The sequence below is a fragment of the Aspergillus piperis genome, assembly GCF_003184755.1.
Source record: "Aspergillus piperis CBS 112811 unplaced genomic scaffold BO85scaffold_9, whole genome shotgun sequence".
In the NCBI taxonomy this organism is placed as follows: Eukaryota; Fungi; Ascomycota; class Eurotiomycetes; order Eurotiales; family Aspergillaceae; genus Aspergillus; species Aspergillus piperis.
The window spans coordinates 440,812-466,454 of record NW_020291599.1 but is presented as its reverse complement, the minus strand read 5'-3'; the positions used below and the strand labels follow the sequence as shown (position 1 = coordinate 466,454).

Here is a 25,643-nt window from a genome sequence, read left to right as displayed (position 1 = left end):
TTTCTATACATTACATCACTGACACATAGTCATCGAGTCATTAACCATACTCTCTTAACTTATGACCCCGAGCATCCTTTCCAGGGGCTCCAATCGGGTGTATTGTTTGTTACCAAAATTGCGCGTCTGGGCGTGTTCTCTTCCGGGGTCGCTTGGGCATCTTCACACCAACTTCGATCGTCGGTCATCGCGCATTCGCTGCTTGGGCTTTCTTCAAGATGTTGCATGGGCCGTTCGTCTGTTGGAATGTCGCTTGGGGTACGGGAAGGTTGGCGCTTGTTAGGCTGGGACGTTGTCCGGGCTAGCGGTTCAGATGCGTTGTTTTAGTAGGTCCGTAAGGCGCGCGGGTTGCAGGCGGATATCGACTACCGCTCCTCTTGGTTGCCCATGGCAGAAGTGTCGTAACCATGAGCCTCTAGATAGGTCCGGAATTTGGCATCCTCATATGTGATGGTGTCCTGTAGGGACGATTAGCCTACCTTCGCCTGGACGGGACCAGAAAACATGGCATACCTGTCCGATGTTTGGCAGGAGGAAAAAGGCCAAAGCAGCACTAAAGATGCAGAGTGAACTGGAGACGAAGAAGGGGTCCTGACCGGACCGGATCTTGTTAGGCGCGTTGTCTTGAATGATCGGGATCACATAAGTCCCAACAAACGCGCCTATCTTTCCAGCTGCAGCAGCGATGGCGTAGAACTGGCCCCGTACAGCGGTTGCGCTGCTCTTGGCACAGCACAGTCCAATGTTGTCGCCAGGACCAAACTCACCAAGACTCGAGAAAATACTAGGTTTGTAAGTTAGCAGATGAGATTTAGAGGTGATACAATCCAGAGCCTACCCGAAAACCACGACGAATGCTGCTACATTCTTGGGCGTTGAGAGATACTCATAGCAGCCAGACATGATAAACCCAACAATGCCTTGCAGCAAGACACCGAGGGCCAGGGTATTGCGGGGCCCCAGCCAATCACTCGACAATGCTCCTAGAAAAGATCCGGGGATGTAAAAGGTGTATGTCAGTGTAGTCCAACCGAAGCTCTGCCAGAGAGGAGCACTGTCTCCCAGGATAATAGCGATCCAGTCAGACGAGTAGATGCTGAAAGAATAGGAAGAAAAATCATAGAGGAACCAGATCAATGAGCATATGAACTGTTTACGGTTAGTAATACTCTGCGCATTGGCTAGGAAAAGTCACACAAACCAGACGCTTCCAATAGAACCTGGAATGTGCGATTAGTATTGAACGCGATAACTAATAATAGCCAGGAAGCTTACTTGATAATCAGCCAAAGAGGGAACTTGTGCATGCGCTCCCGGTTAAACTCCTCGGGCTCCTCCAACTTCAACCGGAGATAGATCAGACTAAGAGGTGGAATGACACCGAGTCCCAAACCAATACGCCAGACCGCACGCAAATGGTTTTCAGTGAAAATCAAAACCAAAATCATCGAAACTAGGGCGGAGACAACATAGGCAAAGTCGATTTGGAAATTGGTAAACATCACGAACCATCGGTTGCGATGGCCTTGCTTGAGTTCACCAGTGTTCTCTGCGGCTGCGACAGACCCTGCAGGGTACTCGCCGCCAATTCCAATTCCCAGGAAGAAACGGTATGCAGTAAGGGCAGCAAACAGACCATAATGGCTGTTATGGTACCCATAGGCACCAGCACACAGAGCGGCAAAGAGGAACAAGATTATCGTAGAGATCATTAGAGACCATTTTCTCGACCAGTGATCACTTGTGTATCCAAAGATAAGCATGCCGACCACGGTACCGGCGAATGTAATAGAGGATACATTTTGGCTGGCGGGTGAGTTGGAGTATTCTTCAGGGTACAGTCTCTTCAAGATGGTATTTACAGGTCCGATGATCTGTAGACAAGCCAGATTAGCAAGACCACCAACGGCCACAAAAGTAATCCATGTCAAGAGAACGAACCCCATTGAGGTAGCCATCAGAGAAAAGACCAGCGCCGCATGCAATCGTGGGCCAACTGCGCTCCCAACGGCTCTTGCCAACCGCAGTTTCCTCCAGAGGAACCGCGTCAAGAGAGGCGGGGGCCTTTTCGGGAGGAACATCGACCTTGGACTCAACGTCCGGTTTTGGCTCCATGCTGACTACTTTTGCAGGTCAATATAGGTTCGCAGCCTTGGATTGTTGCGAACGAAGAGAAATTGGGTCACTGTGTGTATACACAGAGCAATTGTCTTTGAGAGAACAAAGGTACTTTTGCCAAGATGAGGGACTCGGAAGACAACGAAGGAGGAACAATTGAAGGGCGATTGCGCCTATATATCAGAGGGGGTGGAAGTAAAAGATCAGTGGAAAGGAGAGGGGAAGAAACAGGATTCTCGAGGTATAAGTACAAGGGGAAAGGGAACTGAGAAAAAAAACTTTGGGTGGGCAAGAGGACCAGCGAGAGAACAGCGTCAAGGCACATGATGGATTTCCTCTTTGATCCTTGGTCTTCCATTTCCCACGCTAAGCAGGCCGGCGAGGTTGTATTGGCCCCTCCCTGTGTAGCCTTAGCGTCAGTATCACCGCGGGTCAAGAAGGTAAGTGGATCCCAGTACCCCATCTTCCCTATCAAGCCCAACTATGCGCTATTCCTATTAAGGTGTAGTCCACCCCGTCTCCATGTGCTGTTATTCGCTGATGCCTCAGTCTTGATTTGAACAGCCGAATCTCATCGAAGCATATGCGAGATTCTTTAGCCTCGTCGACCTTGTCTGGTCTGATACCGAAAATTTTTACTCGCCCCATAGCACGTGCTAGACGCAGCACGTCCTGTACGTTATTCCAAGAAGCTGAGCATCGCTGCAAGGCCGAAAAATCCTCATGAATAGGGTATACTTTGTTCTAGGCAAGGGATCATACCTTGGCCAGCCACTTGCGGACCATGCTCTCCGACTAGTGGACAGACAGCCTTTGATACCGGAGTACCCCGAGGTAACCTTGCCATCAAAGTACAAGTTCGCATGTCAGACCCGATTACCACCTAGCCTACTTTACGGATATCTCTACCGCCTCTCAAGACTAAGAGCAGACTACATCCTAGATGCAAATGATAAGCACCAATGTCGGATGTGGCTTTCCGCCACACCAATGATCTGGTGGCAACTGCACCCTTAACTGACCTTATATCGAACAACTACCATGTAGGTATTAAAGCTCTCTTTCATACGAATTCGCCCATGAGTGGCAATTCAGTTGGAAGGAAGCAGCGTCGATGAACGGTATCCGTTACAATCCACGGTTTAGCTCCGAGTGATCAAGCTGCGTAGTTAGTTATTAGCCTGCCATGAGCGCACGTGTGGTCCTCTATCCACCCAACAACTATCTAGATCATCTTACTCCAGTCTAATCACGGAACCCACCAAAACAGTCAACTCCGTGGATGATCATCTGTACGTAGTATACGCGCAACATACCCGCGGTGACACTTCGGAAATTCTATAATGGTTTTACTTCGTCAGGCATCATTTCTACGTTTGGTACTCTGTCTCGGTTGCTGTTCCGGAGTCCGCCAATTTTACACAGTCATGTGACATCGACCTCTACATGTTGCAGAGAACAATGAGAAGGAAGCTGTGATGGCTTTTGAACAATAATAGATGCCAAGCATAATAATCAAGCGGCCTAGAAGCATTCGCTCGAGTTGTCATTGACGGCTTGTCTTCAAATCGATACGATACGTGTTGCATTGCTAAAGTCCATCGACCGCAATACAATATTCGCAACTATTATATTGGGCAGAGCCCTTTATCAGGTAATAACGATTTTATTTATGTCTCGAAGGTGTTCAGCGTATGAATCTCTTGGAATGGCTGTTGAAACTTGGAAGCGGCTTCGGCAACCGGAACAATGTTTCCCCAGCTGAGCTCGGGTCAGCTACGTTCCATAGGTGATGTATCTGCCTCATCCATCATCGACCCCAGACCCTCTGCTCCCTTGACCTTCAAGCTTCGCTCCATAGCTTATTCGTTCTACATTGTCTATACGCGTCTCTTTTTTAGCTCGATATCTAAGCCCCCTTCGTCAACATGGGGTCCGATCCGCAGTACATAAAGTACCCTGATCTCAACCTCGCCCAACATGTCTTCAACCTCTCCAACCCTGCATGCCCGCAAACAGTGCGACAGACATCATTGAAGAGACTTCAAGATGTTATTTCCGAGAACAAGATGGCCCCCTTTTACCGACACCTCGCTCATCCCGTCGAAGGCATTCTGAACCACTCCGGTGAGGGTGTCGCCCAGCACCCGACCAAGTCCCTGCTTACGTCAAATATGCTGGCTTCGCGGAAGTCGCCTCAGAACATAGACTTCGCCTGGGATGAATCTCTGTATCAGTCACTGGTGGAAGACAACCGAAAGGAGTTGGAAACATTCCAGAAGGAGGAGGATGAAGCTGAGGAAGCCGCCGGGGAAACTGAGGTGCTGGCCGCACGGGGTAAGCGCGCCGAGTTCTGGGCCCGTGTAGGCGATAAGGTATGTCCTGAGAAGCTCTAGCTAGGAGTCTATTCGAAATCAGCCCCGCATATTGGTTGATATGCTAACCTCAATCCGTGGCTTGCAGGACAAAGCTATCGAATCCCACGAGGCCCTCCTTGAGAAGACGACATTCCTCGGAACGAAGATCGACCTGATGCTGGCCATGATCCGGATTGGTCTTTTCTTCGGCGATACCCATTCTGTCAAGAAGAGCATTGAGCGGGCAAACACTCTGATTGAAAGTGGCGGCGACTGGGACCGGAGAAACCGCCTCAAGGCCTACAAGGGTCTACATCTACTCACCATCCGTTCTTACAACCTTGCTGCCCCTCTGCTACTCGACAGTCTATCGACCTTCACCAGCTACGAACTGTGCAGCTACTCGTCCTTGGTCATCTATTCGATCCTTGCGGGCTCATTATCCCTGAAGCGAGTCGACTTCAAGGCCAAGGTCGTGGATGCACCCGAGATCAAGGCCATTCTTGGACCTGGAGAGGACCGCTTGGCTGCTCTGACCGGCGAGGTATCCTCCGGGCCCGGAGCCCAGGATGAGGAGATGAAGGATGCTACTGTCACCAGAGCCGCGCCTACCACAGCTACCACTGTGGTTAACCTCACCACTCTGGGAGCGGGATCTGGCATTCAGTCTGAAACCGAAGCGCCCGTGGACTTTTCGCCTCTTGCAAACCTGGTCGACAGCCTGTATACCGGCAACTACCGCACTTTCTTCGTAGCATTGGCTGCCGTGGAGGACAACTTCTTGAACCAAGACCGCTACTTGCACGAGCACCGCGCGTGGTTTGTGCGCGAGATGAGACTTCGCGCGTACCAGCAACTGCTCCAGAGTTATCGCGTTGTTGGCCTGAACAGCATGGCCAGCGACTTCGGCGTCACCGTCGACTACCTGGATCGGTAAGTCTGCCATGGAATTATTGACTGTTAGATTGCATTGACTGACAGCTACAGGGATCTTGCCAAATTCATTGCCAGCAACCGGATTGCATGCACCATCGACCGGGTCAATGGCATCATCGAGACGAACCGACCTGACGACAAGAACAAGCAGTACGCGGATGTTGTGAAGCACGGCGATGCTCTGATTACGAAACTGCAAAAGTACGGACAAGCCGTGCGGTTGCGAGGAAGCGAACGGAGCTAGGGGGGGTTCTTTCCAGGGAAGGAGTGGTCTGATCTTGACTCACCACACATGGTTTATGACTCGCTAGATGAGAGACTCAGTGATTTATACATCTTTTGACACCGTTGACCATTGACACTGCGAGCGTCCAGACACGTGAGGCTGCTGTATCATACATATAATGACCTGAAGACAACATGACCTCAAAGAAATCGGCTAGTTATGGGGAGTGGGCCAAAGCTATTCCCACCGACATATGGTAGAACCAGGCAAGTTGTAGAGCCTATCTTTCTAGTCAAGTAGTAGAGACTCCGTACCCGAGCCGAAGTTCGGGAGGCTCCGGAGAGCGTGTGGGATCATGGGGATGACTGGTCTTCATTGGCCCAACCATAGCAGACATGGGTGTAACGCAGTCCTCAGCCGCCTAGTCTCAAGCCACCTAAGAGTACGCAGTGCGACGCCCATCTGTACAGTGTACACATTTGCCAGTCGATAGATCAAATCTCCATGCATAGAAGCGACGCGATCATTTCCCTTCTAACAATGCCCTTCACGTAAAAGGAAAGGAACGGTTCCTGACCCGGTGAGGGAACCAGCTGAGTCATCTGCTCACCGCCCCGTGGGGATTTCCTCGTGGATTTCTGCTTTTTTTCTCCGTCTGGGATCTGCTCTCCGGCCCACGATCAGGCATTCTTTCTGTTCATTGTCGGCCTATCAGACGGCCTTGCCTTTTTCTTTGCTTCAAGGAGCACCCTGTCACGACGTCTCCCCGCTAGCCCCCACGGTGGAGAAGGCATAATCGTGCAATTGGCCGACATATTGGAGCAAGAGAGCCGACATAATGACCTGGCAAATTAAGCTCGCCTCTCGACTGCGGGCAACTCCGCTGCGATGCGCTGCTTCCCGGCCGAATGGTGCCTGGCTGTCGTGCCATCAGAACGGCCCGCGCCATTTCTCCTCCAAGGCAGTCTTACCCGCCGGCACTTTGCAGAGGGGTGAGTCTTTTTTTGTTACTTTTTACTTCACCCCCTCCCGTGCTGCTGCTGGTCATTGGATGTGTCTCCCCCCCATCCCCCCATGTTCCGATTGTCAGACGGCCTCTTCCAGCTAGCCCCGATCTTGTGACATCCGGTCCCCCGTATACTTCCCATACAAATGGAACCTACTCCGCCATCTGGGCAGAGACTCTGTTCTCGTCCTACAAAGGGTTAATTAGCTAATCATACCCTACGACCATCGCAGAGTCCACCATGACCGTCACCCTCACTGCTAAGCGCACCCTGACCGCCTCCTCCGGCGGTCGTCTCAACTTGGACAACATCAACCCCCACGTCAAGGCCGCCAAATATGCCGTCCGTGGTGAGCTGGCCGTCAAGGCCGAGGAATACCGTGTGAAGTTGGCTCAGGGAGACAAGTCGTTGCCTTTCGACAGTGTCATCTTCGCCAACATCGGCAACCCTCAGCAACTGGACCAGAAGCCCATCAGCTTCTTCCGTCAGGTCCTCAGTCTTCTCGAGAACCCCTCTTTGCTGGAGAACCCCGAGGCTCTCCGTACGTCGTTCGGCTACCAGCAGGATGTCATCGACCGGGCCAAGACCCTTCTCGCCGATGTCCAGAGCGTCGGTGCCTACAGTCACAGCCAGGGTGCCCCTATCATCCGTGACAGCGTCGCCAAGTTCATTGAGGAGCGTGATGGATTCCCCGCTAACCCCCAGGATCTGTACCTGACCGGTGGTGCCTCCTCCGGTGTCAGCACCCTTCTGAACGTCATCTGCGATGGCCCCAGTGCTGGTGTCCTTGTGCCCATCCCTCAATACCCTCTCTACACCGCTACATTGTCCCTTCTGAACGCCCAGTGCGTTCCTTACCACCTGGAGGAGCACAGGGCCTGGGGTACCGATGTGAATGCTATCCGTGAGAACCTTGCCCAGGCCAAGTCTGCTGGCACCGATGTGCGTGCCATTGTTGTGATCAACCCCGGCAACCCGACCGGCGCTTCCCTCAGTGCCGAGGACATCAAGGGTGTGCTCGACCTGGCTGCGGAGGAGAAGCTGGTGGTCATTGCGGACGAAGTCTACCAGACTAACGTCTTCACCGGCGAGTTCATCTCCTTCAAGAAGAGACTCCGTCAGCTGCAGCAAGAAGTTCCCGGCAAGTACGACAACGTGGAGCTGGCCTCCCTGCACAGTGTCTCCAAGGGCATGGTTGGTGAGTGTGGTCACCGTGGTGGCTACTTTGAGTTGGTCGGATTCGACCCCGAGGTTGCGGCCCAGGTCTACAAGTACGTCAGCATCATGCTCTGCCCGCCGGTTATCGGACAGTGCCTGGTCGAGCTGATGGTGAACCCTCCCAAGGAGGGTGAGCCCAGCCGCGCCGTGTACGAAAAGGAGTACAATGGCATTCGGGACGGTCTGCGCAAGCGCGCCTTTGCCCTTTACGAAGCCTTCCAGCGCATGGAGGGTGTTGAATGCCAGGAGCCTCAGGTATGTACTTCCAGCGACAGTATAGCATCCTACGGACGGTTCACTAACTAATGAATTAGGGCGCCATGTACCTCTTCCCCACTATCACCCTTCCTCCCAAGGCCGTCGAGGCCGCCAAGGCCGAGAACCGTGCCGCCGACGAGTTCTACTGCCTCCGTCTCCTTGACGCCACTGGTGTTTGCGTCGTCCCCGGCTCTGGCTTCGGCCAGAAGGAGAACACCCTGCACTTCCGTACTACTTTCTTGGCTCCTGGAACCGACTGGGTTGAGCGGATCGTCAAGTTCCACTCGGAGTTCATGGCCAAGTACAAGTAAGCAGAACTGGTGAATATACCAGCTGCACGTGTTATGAAGATATAGAACTATACCATATTCTTTCTAGAAGACGGACATACCAAATAGAAACCCATTAATATCCGAGAACCTGCCGCTTTCCTCGGTCGTATATATCACATGCATACATTTCCTCGAGTGCTAAACTGAGTAACCCAAACGAAGACAGACGACCATGATTTACGTAAATTTGTCTCAGGAACCATCAGAGCAAAAGTTTGTATGTCATAGTATTTGCACAATACAACTACGTAAATAAATAACTCACTTACTTAACCGCACCCACATAGCATCGACGTTAAGTTTTCCCCACGCGTCCATCCCCAAACATCGATCAATTGCCGTCCAAGTGGAGACCGCCCACCACACAACAATGACCCAGATTTTCTGGGGTGGAACCGATGGATGAGTGATTGATGAAATAATTCTGGGGCCGAGGGTAGCCGATCCACTCTATCTTTTCTATCCTACTATTTCTTTTTCTGGGTTGGGAGTGTGCGGGATTGTGGGGGGTTAAAGTAGGGTTTTCCGTATAGGTTGGTTTAGTAGTGGAAATAGCGACTTGGTGAGCTTTCCTATTTTGGTGTCAGGGTAACTTTGGGAAATTAAGACAGTTAGGCTTTGGATTTCGGTGTATCGATTATCACTGATTTTTATTCTAGACTAGCTGTCCTGGCTTGGTAGGTAGAGCGAGTTCTTGAATTTATGTGTAGAGTACTACTACTGAGTCAATTGGCGGTGGTGAAATTCTAAGATCCAGACATTGCGAAGCAGATAAGAGAAATGGGAATTATCTTGGATTACTTTCTTCTTTTCCAATGCGATGTTAGTTGTTAGAACTTATCGTGTTCGGAAAGACTTGAGCTCGCAACTTTCTAGATAAAGGGTAACACTGTGTTAACTCAAAGTCCTATAGTCTTGAACGTGCTTGGTATGAGGGATGGTAGTGTACAAAGGTCTAATGGTTTTAGGGCAGTACTTGGAGTATTGACTGACATCTGGGCTTATGCGAATGAGATTTCTATACTTGGGCTGAATAGGTATTGTGCAGTATTTTAGTCAGGAGCTGAGAATACTCATGTTATATTTATACTAATTACCAGGTAGAGATACTGATGTCATGAAGTACAAATAGCTAGCTGAATGGAAGGATGATCATTCGATGTCTGATGTGAGTATCGTGAGTCAGAAGTTGCAAAACTACTTGTATTTAGTTACGACATGTGAGCCCCCATATTCTGCCATTTATCGTGATATGCAAAGATATCAAACATTAGAAACGCGTCGAGATACTAGATATTTTCTACATCTTCATTTCGTGATTCTCATAGTTCCATCCGTGCAGTCGATCACAAGTCATTGGAAATGATTATGTCATCCACCCCCGCCTTCAGGCGCAAGTTATCGCGAATTCCTCCCCAACAAAGTGCGCCAGGGAGCAGCAGTCTTGTATCGCAAACAAGCACCAGCCAATCTAAACCTCCGTTAAATAAGGCATGCTCAAAAGACTCAACACCGAACACTTGTGGCACATCATTGATTTCGAACATGGGTGACAAGGATGACGGTCCGCTCCAGGTTAGTCTGCCTAAAATTGTGCGCGCCTTGCACCGATACAAACTGCAAGTGCACAAACGGGGTGTAAACAGCTGATGCTGAGAACGAATCGCGTCGTAGGATCTGGAAAAAACGTACTGCCCTCCTCTGGACCCAGCCTTGCTCACAGCCATCGTGTTCGACTATGACCTGACGGACTCTGCCCAACTTGGCCAACTTCGCGAGACTCTGGATGCGCTTCGGCTGTCTGCTTGGGAACAGGAGGATCTGCCCTTCGACCCTTCCGGCACGTCCGGTTTAGGTGCAGGACATGGTCCAGAAGCAGATGCGTCGTCTGAGCTTAGTGAGTCCCAGGGTGACCGGTCGCGGGAGACAGATATCACTAGCCTCACGTCGGGGTTCTCTTCCGTCGGTATAAGGGACCATGTCTCGTATACTATTGGACCGGATGGGTCTCTCCATCTGTCTGGAGCAAATGAAGATGATAAGATTGGCTACTTGACTGAGATGTTCCCGTCAGTTGACCGGTTTACTATCCAGCATACGTTGAAGAAGTCCAATGGGAGCATTGATCGCTCGATGGACGTCCTACTTAACCTATCGTTTTTTGATGAGCAAGTACCTGACGAAGATGGGGTGGTCACCGTTCCTAAGGGCGTGGACGGCTTTGATGACCCCGGAGCAGGCAAGAAACAAGCTCGTAAGCGCAAACCCAAGAATAAGAATGCCCGGAGACAAGAGGTCTTGTCGTCGACGAGCTCCGAGGCTAGCTTCGAGAATACGACAAACAAGTGGGATGCTGCTGGAAAGGACGTTGAGTTCATTCATGCGCGAACCTCGGCGATCTTGAAGAAGGAGACCGTCCGCTCAACTTATCATGCTAATGGAGCCTCACTTCCTGCTACAATCAGGGCTCTTGCCGATACACACGCTCCGAAAAAGCAGATCGATGAGGATCCAGTCACGGTTACGCAGGTGGCTGAGCTCACGCAAGAATTCCCTTCAGTGCCGCCGCTCACATTTGCCGGCTTGCTCAAGATCACGAGGAGTTCTATTTCGGCCGCCAGTGAGCTCGCGGCGGCTATGCTGACAAGCCCGGTGGCTCCGTCCTTGAGTGAGATAATCAAAATTACCACAGCACCCCCGCCGGTAGACGTTGACGAGGAGACTCCGAAACGAGGCGCTGCCCCGGTGACCTGGGACCTCAACCGAGCGAGAAGTGCAGCAGGCGTGCACTTTGCAGCTGGTGCTGAAGCATTGTCGAAGGCATCGGTCGCATACCGACGCGGTAAATCAGATCGGTTGATGGGAGGTGCGGCTGCCTACTATTCCGCTGTAGGACGAGATCACTTGGAACGCGCCAAACGCAATGCTGCTGCTGCTGCCGATGCCCTGGTCGACTCACAGTCTACATGGAACTCGCTCGATCTGCATGGTGTATCTGTGCAGGATGCGGTGCGGATCTCTAGCGAGAGGGTATCCGAGTGGTGGGACTCACTGGGCGATGCAAAATACATGCGTGGCAGTGGAGCCAGCAATCCTGTTCAGGGTGGCTACCGCATTGTCACTGGACTTGGACGGCATAGTCATGATGGCACTTCACGCCTGGGCCCGGCTGTTGCGAAGATGCTGGCCCGGGAAGGCTGGAGGGTGGAGATTGGCGCCGGAGTTTTGACCGTCGTTGGAGTTGTCCGACGTCGCTGATGCATGGCATGATGGATTCTGTTTACCCTTTTATGTCCCCATTTAGCGACTGATGCATATGAGATACCCGGAGGCGTTCATGTAGACGGCGGATCTGGAAGGCGCGCTTTTGCTAGTTCTGCTAGACATTTGTTGTACTTAACATCTGTTGTACATACATGCATACAGAGCTTGGAGACAGGCATTTCATCATGATCTGATGAAGACAAAATTATCTTTTGATGTTCTCTAATTGTAGGCTATGGGGAAAATAAGATAAGAGAGAAGTTTTGGTGTTTCCGTCCGGATGACGTAAAAAGCCCAAGCAAATCGGAGCTTCAGCGGCGACCTTCAATAAAAGCGATTAACTAACTAATCTTCACTTTTCTTCCTTGAGACCTTCTTCTCGTCAGTGACTAACTGTCATACCCATCTCCTATCTTTCGTCTAATCATATCTGATTGAATCACACCTCGATGCGCTTCCAGGGCCTGATCCCCGCCCTCCGCATATTCGCACTACCCCTCCGATCGCACTCCGCCCGAGCCCTCCAGCGACCTCCTCTCCCCATCCCCAGCGCAACTGTCCTCAAAGCCGGTCCTACGATCCCCTTCCTCGGCGCATTATTCGGCTCTAGCGCGAAACCCGAATCCCAGCCCAACAACATGTCCTATCCCGACCAGCGCAGTGACGATGCATGGCAAGCTGTGCTAAGTCCTGGTATGCATAGCTTTACCCTCATTCTCTACCTACTTACCCCTCAACTGTTCCACCGTGCTAGCTCTTTCTTGGTATGAAAGAAACTAACTCTAGTGAACCAAAGAGCAATTCAAAATCCTCCGCCAAAAGGGCACGGAGCGACCCTTCACGGGCGAATACGATGCTCACTACCCTTCCCAAGGAGTCTACAACTGCGCGGGATGCGACGCACCGTTGTACAAGGCAACACATAAGTTCAAGTCGGGATGTGGGTGGCCCGCGTACTTTGACTCCATCCCTGGAGCGGTTACAAGACATACGGATCGGTCGTTTGGAATGGAGCGCACGGAGATTGTGTGTAGCAACTGTGGGGGACATTTGGGACATGTGTTCAAGGGAGAGGGATATCCGACTCCGACTGATGAGAGGCATTGTGTGAATAGTGTTAGTTTGCGGTTCAAGGAGGATGAAGGCCAGGGGAACTGAAAAGGGGTATGGGTGGAAGGTAAATAGGGAGTTTTTTCGGTGTAGAGTACTGTAGTTGTATGATGAAGAGATGAGTAGACGAGGCGAAGATGAAAATGAATATGACGATCGTCGCTGTTTGTGTGCAACCCTGGTGACTCTCATACAATAAATTAAAGGCAAATCAATCTATATCAAACTGCATTGCTGGCACGTGCCGCTGGCCGGTCGGAGGTCAACCCACCGCCTACCCAAGTTCAATGCCTGAGGCCAATAAGACACCGCAACCCGCCACTTGGTGGCCCTTGACGTCTCTCTCCCCGTTTCAACTCCCCTTTATTATTGTCTCTCCTTTCTCTCCTCTCCGGCTGCATTCCCTGGTAGTTCGACCCGGACTGCGTCCCTAGCTGTGATGTCTCGACGTGCTACGCCGTCCCAGGCTGCTCAGAACCAGCAGATCATCAAGAGTCTGCTGAAACTCGAACAAAACAAGATATGTGCCGATTGCAAGCGCAATAAGCGTTAGTGACTCCCCGCGGATAACGCCCAACTTACGCCTGTTGTGTTTTGGCGTCACATATATCATTCAATGCGAATGCCCGGTGCATAATGCGATCGCTTGCTAATATTGTTTCTTTTAGATCCTCGGTGGGCATCATGGAACCTGGGAATCTTCATTTGTATCCGTTGCTCGGGCATTCATCGCGGCATGGGCACCCATATCAGTCGGGTGAAGTCGGTCGACCTTGACTCCTGGACGGACGAACAACTTCAGAGTGTTGTGAGATGGGGAAATGCTAGAGCGAACAAGTTAGTGTCTTCCATTACAATTTGAGTGTTCTTCTGGGACTCTTAAGCTCATTGTCTATGGCAGATATTGGGAAGCGAAATTGGCACCCGGCCACGTCCCCTCGGAAGCGTAAGTGGATATCTCCCCCGCATACTGGTCAATTTGATGGCAGCGTGGCTAAGTGGATGGCGTGGACAGGAAAATTGAGAATTTCATCCGGACAAAGTACGAGTCTAAGCGATGGGTCATGGACGGCCCAATGCCCGATCCCAAGACCCTGGATATTGGCGACGACGATGTGGTAAGTTGTCCGAAGTTGTGTAACCTTATACGATGAGACTAACACATGTCGTCAAAGCCTCTCGCAGTGGTTCAGGAAAAAGCGAAGATTGAACGCTCTGCTTCTCAGCGTGTGGCTGCGTCCAGTCAACCCGCAGTCCATCGCCAGCAACAGTCCATCGATCTATTCGCCGACGACCCTATCGCCCCTCCGGCGCGTCCGAGCACGACAGAGCCCACCCCCAGGGCACCCCCTAAGCAACCACAGTCTGCTCCTGCTCCTAAGCCAGCGGCTCGTCCCGGGGACTCGCTACTTGGTTTGGACTTCTTCGGAAGCGCTCAGCCCGCCCCTACCAGCCGCCCAGCTAGCACGGCGTCGACCCCTACCGGTTCGACCGGAATGTCCAGGCCCGACTTGAAGCAGTCGATTCTTTCGCTATATTCGAAGCCTCCGCCTGCTACGACGCAGCACGAGCGTACATCTTCATTTGGCGATCTGGCATCACCCGCGCCGGGTTCATCGGCCTCCAACATGGGTGGCCTGACCGATGCTTTCAGCGGACTGAGCATTCCCTCGTCCACTTCCCCTCCGGCTCCTAAACCAGCTGAGAAACCCTCACCTTTCGCCAACCTGACGAACTTTGCCAGCATGAAGTCTACTCCAGCAGCTCCCAAGGTGTCTTCGCCCACTGCCTCAGTTGGTAGTGGGGGTGGTAGTCTCTTTGATAGTCTCACTTCTCCCACTGTCCCCCCACCAAAGCCGCAGTCCCGGACCACATCAATCTCGTCGAACGGTTTTGACGCAGGATTTACCAGCTTTGCGTCTCCTCCGCCGCCGAAGCCTAACCCCCCAAAGTCGCCTTTGTCTGACGACTTGTTCGGGCTTTCTTCGCCGGCCCCGGCCGCCCCGGCTGCTGTCTCACCTCCGGCGTTCACATCTACCTCTCCGCAACAGGAGTTGAAGTCTGCTTTCAACCTCAACCCAGCTCCCGCTCCGGCCCCGGCTTCGAGGCCCTCAGTGGCTAGCACCGCGTCCGTCGCTAGCGTTCTTCCTCCAACTGCCATTGATCCCTGGGGAGGTAACGCCTGGAGCACTCCAGACCCTGCTCCCGCAGCACCTGCAGCACCTGCCGCTTCGGCTTCGATGATGAAGGTGCCGGATACCCTGACTGCCAATGACATTGGTGCGGGTTGGGGCGCTCCGGCTTTGTCGGCTAGTTCCAAGTCGGCCCCAACCGTCGCTGCCGATGAGGACTTTGGCGGATGGACCAGCGCGGCACCCATCTCGTCGACCACCACTACGACTACTACCACGAATGCTCCTTCCAAGCCGGCGGGCGGGTTTGGCGGAGCGGACGATCTATTTTCTAATGTTTGGGAGTAAAGGCTGTGCGCCATCTCGCTTTTGCCTTTTTGCACATATTTGGTGTTTATTGTCTATCTCTTAGACTTGAGCGGCAGGTTTCCAATGTCATTTCATTTCATTTCTATTCCGATCTCATTCGCTGTAACCGCTTCCTTCTTGCTTGTCTCCCCCTCTCTCTGCTTTGATGATGCCGTGCTTCTCTTTTGCTTTCCTTTCTCACGCATGCCTAGGGATGGACATTGGGTTCGGATTGTAAAATGGGTGGGGTTATGGGTCAATAGCTTAATGCAGTCATGCCATACGTGTCATGTATTCCCAATGCATCCTTGCATATCGACGACAGAGGTTTAGACTTGGGGGTGGATGGCTGTAGTTGAGTTGACAAGTTGCAGATGTGCGGGCGCTCAGTCGATGCTGGCACCGGTAACGCGTGAGTTACTCTGTCGGTATCGAAGTGCTCGCTCCTTCCTTACTTTCAGTATCACGTCTACTTTACTACCATCTTCGACGTATTATACGTCCCAAGGACAAGAACAGGTGTGTTGTAGATGTTCGGGAAGCGCAGGGCAGAAAGTGTGGGTCCTGAGGCCGCCACGGGCGATCCATCCATGGATTGGGGCCCAATAAGAATCATCCATCCTACCTTCTTCCTTTTGCTCTCCGGCTTATCTCGTGTCACTCCGTAATGTCTACTTCCGCCATTGATCAGTCTCTTCATCCAAGCTGGCCGATATGAGCCATGTTCAGCCCTTGTAAATTTCAACTAGCAGTCTATGATTTCCCATTTGGCGGGCCACTAGCACAAGATTGGCCCATACAATAATGAATCATCCCGAGCAGACAGCAGACGAAGCAGGCAACGCTCCGTCCGCACACTCCACCAACAAGCCCAAAGTGCGTCTGAGCTGTGAAACTTGTCGGCAGCGCAAAGTCAAATGCGACAAGCTGAACCCATGCACGAATTGCCAGCGCCTCGGAACGAGATGCGTCCCCGTTGAACGGGCACGTCTTCCGCGCGGCAGATCCGGCAGACCAGCAACGGAGCGACCAGGTGACCAGGATGCGAACCTGAAGGACCGTGTGGCGAAGCTAGAAACCATCATCCGTGAACTGGCTCGCGGGGGCAATCAGGCCTCCGCTCGCGCTATTCTAGCTGCTGCCGTCGATGAAGGCTCACAGGCTGGGTCGTCGGATGGGGAGCATGGCGATGACGAAGACTCACAGCCTGGTAGTGTTCGGACTCCGGATACGTACTTGGGCTCTTCGTTTTGGGCCAGTCTCTTGAATGAGGTGAGTCAATCACTAGGAACTCTTACACATATCCAATGATCTAGTTACATAAGTTAACTCCTGGACAGGTGCCGGATGTACATCCCAGTGAGCAGAGTGGTTCCAAGGAAGATCACCGTAATGCTGAGAACAGCAACCTCATCAACTACCGCCGACTTTTCTCCATGGCAAGCGGCAGTGACTCTGCAAAAAGCAATTCTCCAGCCCCCTCGCCTGCCCATCAACAGCTATGTTGTATATTCATGCAGAGGGTAGACCTGCTCTGCAAGATTCTCCACAGGCCCTCGGTGAAGGAATTCCTCGTGGATGGAAAGCCCTATTTGGACTACGAGCCAGGGCATCTGGCCCCGACTGCCCTCGCCTACTCTGTCTACTTCGCCGCCTCCTGTAGTCTTCACGACGAAGAGAGCATGCGCTGCTTTGGCATCCCCAAGTCATCCATGATAGCAAAGTACCAGAAAGAAGCCGAAGCAGCCCTCGCCCGCGCAGATTTTATCACCACCAATGACCTCACCGTCCTACAGGCCTATGTCCTCTTCCTCGTACGTCCCCCAATCCTGACCACTTCACACCCACTAAACCTTCCATTTTAGATCGCCCTCCGCTCCCAAGACCAAAGCCGCCGCATGTGGACAATGCTCAGCATGGCTCTGCGCATCGCGCAAGCCCTATCCCTTCACCTCCCCGACCCCCCGTTCCACGTAACCCCCTTCGAGCGAGAACTCCGGCGCCGCGTCTGGCTCGCCATTGGCTTTCTGGACATCCAAGCATCCATGGACCGCGCTTCCGAACCGATGATGCCAGCCGCCTGGCTAGAATCTCACCCGCCAGCAAACGTGAACGACATCGACATAAGCCCAACCATGACCTCAAATCCACCCGACTCCCCAGGCTTTACAGATATGACCTTCACAATGGTTATCCGCAAAGCACAATACGTAACCCGATCCCTCAACTTCTCTGACTTTATGGAACCCTCCATCAATACGCTCGCTATCCGCCAACAACTCGTCCTCGAATTTCAACAATCCGTCTCGAAACTCCTCGCCCACGCCTCCCCTGCAACCAACCCCCTCCATTGGCTCACAGCAGCCGTAGCAGAATGCACCCACGCTTCAATGCAACTCATCACCCTACGGCCTCTTCAACGCGCCCCAAACTTCACCCCGCCCCTCGTCCGTGGGGACCGTCTCCTCGAATTCGCAGTCAACGTGCTAACAGCCTCGTATCGTCTCCGCTCTGACCCCCGCTTCGCCACTTACCAATGGATCGAATTTGCCTTCCCGCCCTGGCATAGTCTCGCCGTTGCTTTGGCAGAACTCTGCGTCTGCGAGGACAAAGCCGTCATGGAACGCTTCTGGGAACCAGTCGAGTATACCTTCAGTCAGCTGGGACGAGTAATTGCCGATTCGCAACGCGGGATGCTATGGAAACCTATGGTTAAATTAATGGATAGGGCAAAGGAAAGACGGACGCAATTACTTTCCACGTCTACTTCTACTCCAGCCGGCTCTGGCTCTGGTCCATCTTCATCCAACACTAAACCCGATTTAGCTATCGCCTCCGAGCAGTTCTCCCCGCTGGATTTATCTATCCAGCAACAACAACAGCAGCAGGAGCAAGAGCAGCAACAGTCTATGGCTATGCAAATAGACGCACAAAGCTTTATGCATGCACCCGAGAGTCACAGCGGTCTTGACGGCGCAGCTGCTGCAGCGGCAGTCGCTGCGTCTGCGTGGCCGAATGTCTGGGACGCGGTTGATTTCAGCTACGCGGGACCAGGACTGGGGAGTATGCAGATGGCGTGGGCGAATTACGAGAACTTTGTGGCAGATGTCTATGTCAATGTTGATGATCCGGAGATTATGCGCTGAACATAATCACCTATCTATCATACATTCTTATTCTCTATGCCGAAGGGAGTACGAATCGAACATATGATGGTGGAATGGACCCCGAATCGTGCAAACAGCACACACATTTGGTCTAAGAAGGTCATTGTGGGGAACAACTAACTAGTCCCATCACCCCGTTACCTAACCTGGTAGCCTACCTAACCTACTACTCGCCTATCATACATACACTCGTCGAATTTAGGCATGCAGCAGCAAGGACTGCGCGAGCGAAACGAGAAATACTGTGAATGAAGCTCAAAGAAGAAAGAAAGAAAATCCCGGGATAACACAACAGCCCCATCACCAAATCCACCTTCACCGATCAATCAATCAATCAATCCTCCGCCACCCCGTTCCAGACGCCTAATTTATGTCAGATTGCCGATCAAAGCTCCCCTCTCACCACCGTTACAAAGAAACTAAAAATAAGATAAAGATCATATCACACTCCTCTCTCTCCAAAACGTCATGCCCTGACTAGTACCATACATAATGAACAGGAGTGGGAAAGGGAGGATTTATTGGAACTTAGTGTAACCCCTGACGGGGGAAAAGGGAAGAAATTTTGGAAATGAAAATGAGTTCACCACACCACCGCACGAAGGAAAAAGGAAGAAAAGAAGATCCAGGGTATTTGTACAACAATATATCAAAGTAAAAATGGAATGAAACTCAGCAAATGCAATAGTTAGCCAGATGAAGATGGTGATAATGATGACGATGATAACATGAAAGTTCGTTCGTTGCTCGAGGCTCGCTGCTCGCTGCCCCATGTCACGTATTCATTTTCAATAGTAATCCTCTTTCTCTATTATCATAATCAACTCAGTGAGTTCCTTACGCAGCGACCGATTACGGTCCCACGTTTCCACGATCTTCGGCCGATGACTGAGGAATACGGCTTTCTTCCACGAGAGCCCATTGTATTTATGAGCCATGCCGGTGGGTAAGTTCCTGGCGATGTTGCGCAGGACCAACGCCGCCTTGTAGGCTACACCGAATGGTTCGCCTCTCTCATTGACTGGCGTATCCATGTAGAACCATTTGCGGACGATCCGCTCTTGAAGTACAGCGCGCTTGGAGACTGGGGGCTCTGCATCGGCAGGGCGCTCTTCGGGCAGGTGTGATGCCACATGGCCGGCTACCATGGCGGTGTTGTTGCTGGGGCCGGATGAGCGGAACCGGGTGCAGTTGTCCCAGAGGCACGTGTGGACCGGGGATTCGGCATTGTCCAGGTTGTAGTGGCCCGGTGTGTCAGTGGGCTTGAGCTCCATGTGGTCGGCGAAAACATGGTTGCGCAGGTCGGTGGGGGTGGTGAAAGCGCGCTGGCAGGTTTTGGAGGGCTTCGAGTTATCTGCCCATTTGCAGTATTGGTAGGGGAATCCCTGGAAGGTGTAGGCTGTTTCTAGCGGACGAATGCCCTTGATGATGAAGCGAGTCGCCGCGCCAGGCCCGTTGATGACCTGCGCTTGCGCATTTGTGAATGTCGTGCTGACGTTCTTGATGAATTCGGCGGCCGGGAGGACACCACCGCCCGGTACCCGGGGGTCTGCGAATCGACTCTGGTATGCCTGCCACAGGGCTATTTGGGTGATTTCGCACTCTGCATCCTCCACGAAGCAACAGCGCAACCAGCGTGAGCTACGCTCTGGCTCTTGTAGCTCCATTAGATCTTTCAGTAGCTCTGCTGGCACACGAGGGATCTCGGATGGCGGCGGTGCGACTTTCTCTTCCTGGAGAACTGTCTCTTTCTTGCTTGGACGCGCCTCGTGTGTTAGTAGGGCGATCATTCGCGGAACGAACACGCTTGGGAAGTCGAAGATGTCAAGCATGGTCTCGATGTTCTCACGCGAAAGCGTGTACTGGTACCAGAAGTCCAGCGCTCCGCTTAGGATGTCCTTGTCTAAGTCCAGAAGAGTATGGAAGTACATTTGTTGCAGAGCTTGTTTTGGCATGCGTTCCAGTGCTTGGTTACCCTCAGAATCGTTAATCTCAGTGGAGAAATGGGTGAGCGCCCAGAGCGCCCGAACGACGTGGGCACGATCTGGGGACTCGAGGCATTGAAGGAGGGAGATCCAAAGCGGATCCTCTGGGTCGGTCCTCAAGAACTTGGTAACCTCTTCCGCAATGTCTAACGCATCGTTCTTGATTTCATTGAGGCGAGGCTGGTTGGGAAGGTTGAGCAGGATGACCAAGAAGTCCCTCAAAAGTCCCTTCGCATAACGTGAGACATAAAAAGCGTTATCGGGGAGTAGAACCATATTCCGGAGAACCAGGGTAGCTTCTTTCACATTCCGTAGACGGTGGTTGAACTCGTACGTTTCGAGAGTATCATTAGGCAGAGTAACGGGAATTCTCTTGATCCTCTCGAGCAAATCGCGCGTTCCGTGTAGAGAGTTGAGGACATTAACACGCTCCATAGGATAGCGGTATTCATACTGGAGTTCCCATTTTACGCCCGTGCATATTATGGAGACATCAATGGCTTTCTCCATGAGAGTTTCGGCCAACAAAGGGAACCCCTCGAACTTGAATTTGTCCCATCGCTGGTTGGAAATCTGAACAAGATGGTACAGAGCGAAATCGACCTCGTCTGATATACCAGATTGCAGGCCGTAGTGGGCGCGCTTATAGATATGGTCCGCTATAGCGTGTCAGTGGTATTATTGTCATAATCATGGGTTGCTGTAAAGGCCTACGCACACTTGGGGACCTCGAGGTATCTGAGGGGAAAGTAAGGATCATAGAAATCAGGTTGTTTAGCCACCTTGCCCGGCACGGTGAGAAAGAGGCCCGGCCTGTTGCCTGGCGTTGCTACTTCGCGTGTGTTCATAGGTACTTTCTGCTCTTTGCCGTCCCAGCCCTCCGTGGGTAAATGTGAATTGTTTGAGTTGGGCGCGGGGGAATTCGAATGCGTTTGTGACATCGAGCTTGGCTGAGGTGATTGATTTGAGTTGTGATGTGAGCGCCGAACCGGGGCAGTATCGGGAATGAATGGTTGATTGGCCTTGGGAGCCTGCCGCAAACCCTCTACGGACGGTTAGCACTGGTTGTTCAACAAAAACGGAAGTGACACTGGCAAAAATGAGAGTGGTAGCACTTACCTCGGAGGGAGGTGCGGGGGGTTTGGGAAGACATGTTGCTTTGACTTGAGCACGCCAAAAACCGATTGAGAGTATCGCTCTGCGACTTCGAAGGGGATAACCGGTTCTCCTAGGGCGCCCTGGAATACTTTTTAGAAAGACCAAGGTTGACCCAACGGACCAAGTCTACTGGTCAAGGGCACCTTCTGCAGAAGAAGCGCGAGACCTCGCTATTAAACGCGCCACAAAGAAGTTGGAGTCGAAAAGGCTCCGTTTCTCGAAAGCCGTTCTTCCTGTTCTTCTGGAATATCGTTCCGAATTCCCTTTCTAAGATGATCGGAGTATGTTGACGTGGAATCGAGAGTTCGTCGTGTTCCGGAGAGTTTGTTCGCCTGCTGTGTTCGAGGGATGTTTTCCGGTAACGGGCTGAGAGCTGGGTCGCGATATGAAGCTATCGGAGAACTGCCTATTCGAAACCAGAGAGGATGCGACAACGGGACAACAACAGACGTTCGCGTGAGAAGCGCTCTGGAATATAATCAAAAAAGCCGCCGCGCGGATTATTGAGGAGTAGCAGCGACAGATATAACCCGAGGACAGGCGTCAATTCCTTTGTCAAAGGCCGGGGGAGAGAGGGCGCAGCGTAAATATGAAGACAAGCTGATCCTGCGATCGATCCGTCCGTCGTTCATCCGCAGGGCAAAAGTCCGCGCTGCTGCTCCTTCTGGCCTCAGGCGCGTGGCCGGAGTCTTGGTTGTTCCGGAATGCCCGTTTCCGGTCATGTTTGCTTGGTTTGTCTGGTTTTGGCAGGATGAGTAATCCTCATCACATGGAGTGCCTGAATTACCACCACATATATCAGGCACCCACTATACCGGGAGATCAGGGTTCGTCGATCATCATGGCTTGCATTGGTCTATCTCACTTCCTCTTCCTTATTCTGACCTCTAACCGATGCCTAGTAGCTTCTGTAGCTTCTAGATAAGAAAAATAATTCTCTCTGCCAAAGCAGCGCATTCAAGATCCGACACACTACTATTTGCTGTCTATTCTAGTTCATTTTTTATATCTCTCTATTGCTTGGTATCTGATACTGTGGTTGACTGTAAAGATGTGTATTATCCGTGTTGGCAATACTAGGCTTAGCCTCCAGTCACCTGCTCTATACTTCCAAGCACCATGTCATTTCTTGGTCTCCTAGTGCCCCTCATCGGCTCCTTCATAACACTCACCATAGTTTGACTATCATAATAGTCTTTATATATTTCATTAACATTAACATAACTTGTCCCTCCATATCCACATCACAGTCCGCATGATGCAAAGCCGAGCCCAACAACCTCCCGATCCAACCGTTCTCACTCGTCTATCATTAGCCAAGTTCTCCCATACAACTACATCGCTTACCCACAGAGGCCCGCTCAACTGGAGTCATATTATGGGCAACGGAGATATGACCGCTATATTTGAGAGGCGCACGATGACAAGCTTCACCCCAGACAGAGTACTAATGAAGGTCCTCCGTGTCCATGAAAGCTTGGTAATAGTCATGTTGGGAATAGGAGCAGAGGAAAGCCAGATGCTAATTGAAGTGGTTTTCAGGAAGAGATTGACCTCACTCACTTCATTATTGAAGCTGAAAGTATAACCCAGTCGAGTCAACACGCAGTATCCAAGCCAATATTCGCAGTGGTCGTGAAGCCACCATGCCTTGCAGTGAAATATCCACGGGGAAATACGGTACGAAAAGAGGCTATATGTTTTGACTCAAAACCAACACCATCATAGGTCCGCCGATTTCAAATCAAGTTCACCTTTGATTCCGACTACTACACCGCTTTGTCTATTCTCAGAGAATTAGGGTGTCCAGTCTCAGAGCCTAGCGTCGGAAGTATGCGCAAATTGACCTCGTCACAATGGAACTCGGGTTCGATCGAAGGGACATCTATGAGCAGAGGACCTTCATATAGCTTGAGTAGTATGCCAGGTCCATCCGAGCCTGTGGGTGCTTCTAGTCTCCAACGCTCATCGACCACCGGTGCATCAGGTTCGTCATCTAGCGTTACAGCTTGTGGGTTTTCCGTAGCCATTGGCACAGTACTGTATATCTGACCGCAGCAGGCAACTCGTTACCATCTACGTCATGGAGCACTGCTCAAACAAGTGATACGACCTGTGCTAAAGGGACCAAAGATCAAGCTTTCCTCGCAACAGCACAGACATCATTCCAGTTTGCCCCAGCCGTCGGCCAGAAGGACGTGACAAGCTCTGACATAATCACATCGAGGCCCTTCACCTCGTCAGCTGCTGAACGTCTTCTCAAACCAGAAATAAACATACCACCACGGAGAGTTCTTCCATGGTCGAGTACTTCCAAGAGAGCCAATACCATGACAAAAGCGCCACCCACTGTCCCATACACGACAGTCACTAGTGGTACCTCATCGAACATAGGTACGGAGGCTAGATATAAACTTCGTCACATCTATACGTGCACTAACAAATTATGAGAGCAACAGATACAATCGAAAAATCTCAAATACCTACTAAACCACCACAAGTTGCCCGTTCAAACCAGCTGGGCATGCAAACGCAAACACGACCAGCCACTTCAGGCGAAAGGACTACCATGCCTCGCCTACGACTACTCCCACCAAAACTACCCAACGCCAAAAACGACAGACAACAGCCTCATCCAGAGTCAGGACCAAACATATCAGCTCACACAGGATCTCATAATCAACCTCCGTGCCTAAAAGCAGTCAATCCGCCAGTTGTTCCATCTTATCCATCTATCAATTGCAATCTACAAGCCGAGAGAACCGAAGCGAGCAAACTATCGACAGGGAAGCAAGGAGAGGCGCAACAAGCAAAGATTATGGATGCTCTAACGACAGCAGATCTCTCTTCATATATATCCAACCCCACCGAAGAGCGTATGGCTAGTTTAGAAACGTGGATCTGCAATCAGCTCGAAGACGAAGGGTTCCTCGAGCTTTGTCGGGATGTAGAAGGAATATGGCAGAGGATTGCGTTCGGGAGATAAGATATGGGTTTAATGATTAGTATATTGTTTTGTTGCTTAACTGTATATTATGTAGCATAAGAAATTGAGATTGATGAATTGTATACGTACCTATACGTGTCAGAACACCTAGCATGACTCGGGATTTTCTCTTCTGGGTGCCGCCGCTTTAGTGAGGGTACTCAGGGCCTTCTCAGTAAGTAATATACATCGAATCACCGCTCACTGAGGACTCACTCAGAAACTTACTGAGCGTCCACTGAGCCGTCACCTCCTTCCCGGCTTACTCGCATGCCCTCTTTTTTATGCGGCCTGTTGAACGGTCCACATAGGCATTTCTCGAGTCTACTCATTCCTCGCTATATCCGGCCCCCCCTCCCCCCCCAAAAAATAGTAAAAAAAAAAAAATAAATAAAGAAGAGGAAAACCAAATGACGCGAGTAACCTTCCAGCCTAGTGTGGCGATTTCCTTGGGGTACGCAAACAAAATGTCGATGATGGATCATCGATTTGCTCGGGTAATGGCTTGCAACGAAGGTAGTATAAAGGCCAGCTACTTCCTCAGCTGGAAGAGGCCTTTTTTTTTTTTTTTTTTTTTTTTTTTTTTTTCCGTCTACAAGTTATTGCTTCTTCTGTGTATCTCTTCATATTTGGTATATAGCTTCTCTCATCCACAGTTTTACAGCGTGCCCATAAGCAAAAACGCCATGAACAACGTTTGACAAGTGGATCTAATCCAACCGCACATAGATAACAGGACTCTGAGCGTGGAAAGCATAAAGGCATTGGCGAACTCAAGCAGCCACAGGCCGGATACGTCAAAGTGTTCCAAGATTGAGTGTTGAGTGGATGCAAACAATTCTTCAGCTTACCCAATCTCACTTCAGTGTCAGATTCCTAGTGGAAGATGGACTGAAGCCGCCTGGCTTTGAGTCAAAGGAGGGCTGCCCAGCACCCGACATTGTGCTTATCAAGCAATTTATCCGTTGGTATGTCCGTTCGTCTGAAGGAATAGGAAGGCTCAGCGAGAAGAAAAGAGGGACTGTATAGACCACTCTAGCG

General features: G+C 51.4%; 9 protein-coding genes across 9 annotated transcripts; 7 read left to right on the top strand and 2 right to left on the bottom strand.

Moving 5' to 3' along the window:
* Positions 1 to 365: 365 nt before the first annotated feature.
* BO85DRAFT_372062 (putative MFS phospholipid transporter (Git1)) lies at positions 366 to 2,115 on the bottom strand (the record flags this gene model as incomplete). The annotated part of the gene is made up of 6 exons (XM_025656020.1): positions 366 to 458; positions 514 to 784; positions 839 to 1,170; positions 1,196 to 1,220; positions 1,276 to 1,874; positions 1,942 to 2,115. The coding sequence occupies 6 exons, from the start codon at positions 2,113 to 2,115 to the stop codon at positions 366 to 368; spliced, it is 1,494 nt and encodes a 497-aa protein (XP_025515412.1).
* A 1,521-nt stretch (positions 2,116 to 3,636) lies between these two features.
* BO85DRAFT_449474 (proteasome regulatory particle lid subunit RPN7) lies at positions 3,637 to 5,889 on the top strand. The gene is made up of 4 exons (XM_025660174.1): positions 3,637 to 3,772; positions 3,848 to 4,493; positions 4,582 to 5,408; positions 5,463 to 5,889. The coding sequence occupies exons 2-4, from the start codon at positions 4,047 to 4,049 to the stop codon at positions 5,653 to 5,655; spliced, it is 1,467 nt and encodes a 488-aa protein (XP_025515411.1). The 5' UTR covers positions 3,637 to 3,772; positions 3,848 to 4,046; the 3' UTR covers positions 5,656 to 5,889.
* A 452-nt stretch (positions 5,890 to 6,341) lies between these two features.
* Positions 6,342 to 8,539, top strand: BO85DRAFT_449473 (putative alanine aminotransferase). The gene is made up of 3 exons (XM_025660173.1): positions 6,342 to 6,629; positions 6,877 to 8,117; positions 8,177 to 8,539. Exons 1-3 carry the CDS (start codon positions 6,476 to 6,478, stop codon positions 8,429 to 8,431), a joined length of 1,650 nt encoding a protein of 549 aa, XP_025515410.1. The 5' UTR covers positions 6,342 to 6,475; the 3' UTR covers positions 8,432 to 8,539.
* A 1,327-nt stretch (positions 8,540 to 9,866) lies between these two features.
* On the top strand, positions 9,867 to 11,948 carry BO85DRAFT_421194 (Smr domain protein). Its single transcript, XM_025657923.1, has 2 exons — positions 9,867 to 10,027; positions 10,127 to 11,948. The coding sequence occupies exons 1-2, from the start codon at positions 9,998 to 10,000 to the stop codon at positions 11,708 to 11,710; spliced, it is 1,614 nt and encodes a 537-aa protein (XP_025515409.1). The 5' UTR covers positions 9,867 to 9,997; the 3' UTR covers positions 11,711 to 11,948.
* A 156-nt stretch (positions 11,949 to 12,104) lies between these two features.
* Positions 12,105 to 13,027, top strand: BO85DRAFT_477965 (peptide-methionine (R)-S-oxide reductase). Its single transcript, XM_025662864.1, has 2 exons — positions 12,105 to 12,409; positions 12,513 to 13,027. The coding sequence occupies exons 1-2, from the start codon at positions 12,166 to 12,168 to the stop codon at positions 12,872 to 12,874; spliced, it is 606 nt and encodes a 201-aa protein (XP_025515408.1). The 5' UTR covers positions 12,105 to 12,165; the 3' UTR covers positions 12,875 to 13,027.
* A 238-nt stretch (positions 13,028 to 13,265) lies between these two features.
* BO85DRAFT_438603 (stromal membrane-associated protein) lies at positions 13,266 to 15,306 on the top strand (the record flags this gene model as incomplete). The annotated part of the gene is made up of 5 exons (XM_025658679.1): positions 13,266 to 13,374; positions 13,495 to 13,663; positions 13,728 to 13,772; positions 13,842 to 13,944; positions 14,002 to 15,306. The coding sequence occupies 5 exons, from the start codon at positions 13,266 to 13,268 to the stop codon at positions 15,304 to 15,306; spliced, it is 1,731 nt and encodes a 576-aa protein (XP_025515407.1).
* A 707-nt stretch (positions 15,307 to 16,013) lies between these two features.
* BO85DRAFT_302144 (Zn(II)2Cys6 transcription factor) lies at positions 16,014 to 18,857 on the top strand. The gene is made up of 3 exons (XM_025655352.1): positions 16,014 to 16,578; positions 16,647 to 17,120; positions 17,172 to 18,857. Exons 1-3 carry the CDS (start codon positions 16,111 to 16,113, stop codon positions 18,450 to 18,452), a joined length of 2,223 nt encoding a protein of 740 aa, XP_025515406.1. The 5' UTR covers positions 16,014 to 16,110; the 3' UTR covers positions 18,453 to 18,857.
* Positions 18,857 to 21,787, bottom strand: BO85DRAFT_302175 (putative chromatin remodeling complex subunit (Rsc9)). Its single transcript, XM_025655353.1, has 3 exons — positions 21,578 to 21,787; positions 21,177 to 21,503; positions 18,857 to 21,117 (listed from the first exon to the last, which is right to left on the bottom strand). The coding sequence occupies exons 1-3, from the start codon at positions 21,609 to 21,611 to the stop codon at positions 19,262 to 19,264; spliced, it is 2,217 nt and encodes a 738-aa protein (XP_025515405.1). The 5' UTR covers positions 21,612 to 21,787; the 3' UTR covers positions 18,857 to 19,261.
* Positions 21,788 to 22,697: 910 nt separating this feature from the next.
* BO85DRAFT_449464 (uncharacterized protein) lies at positions 22,698 to 24,687 on the top strand. Its single transcript, XM_025660172.1, has 5 exons — positions 22,698 to 23,096; positions 23,159 to 23,296; positions 23,345 to 23,627; positions 23,678 to 24,010; positions 24,076 to 24,687. The coding sequence occupies exons 1-5, from the start codon at positions 22,872 to 22,874 to the stop codon at positions 24,600 to 24,602; spliced, it is 1,506 nt and encodes a 501-aa protein (XP_025515404.1). The 5' UTR covers positions 22,698 to 22,871; the 3' UTR covers positions 24,603 to 24,687.
* The last annotated feature ends 956 nt before the right edge of the window (positions 24,688 to 25,643 follow it).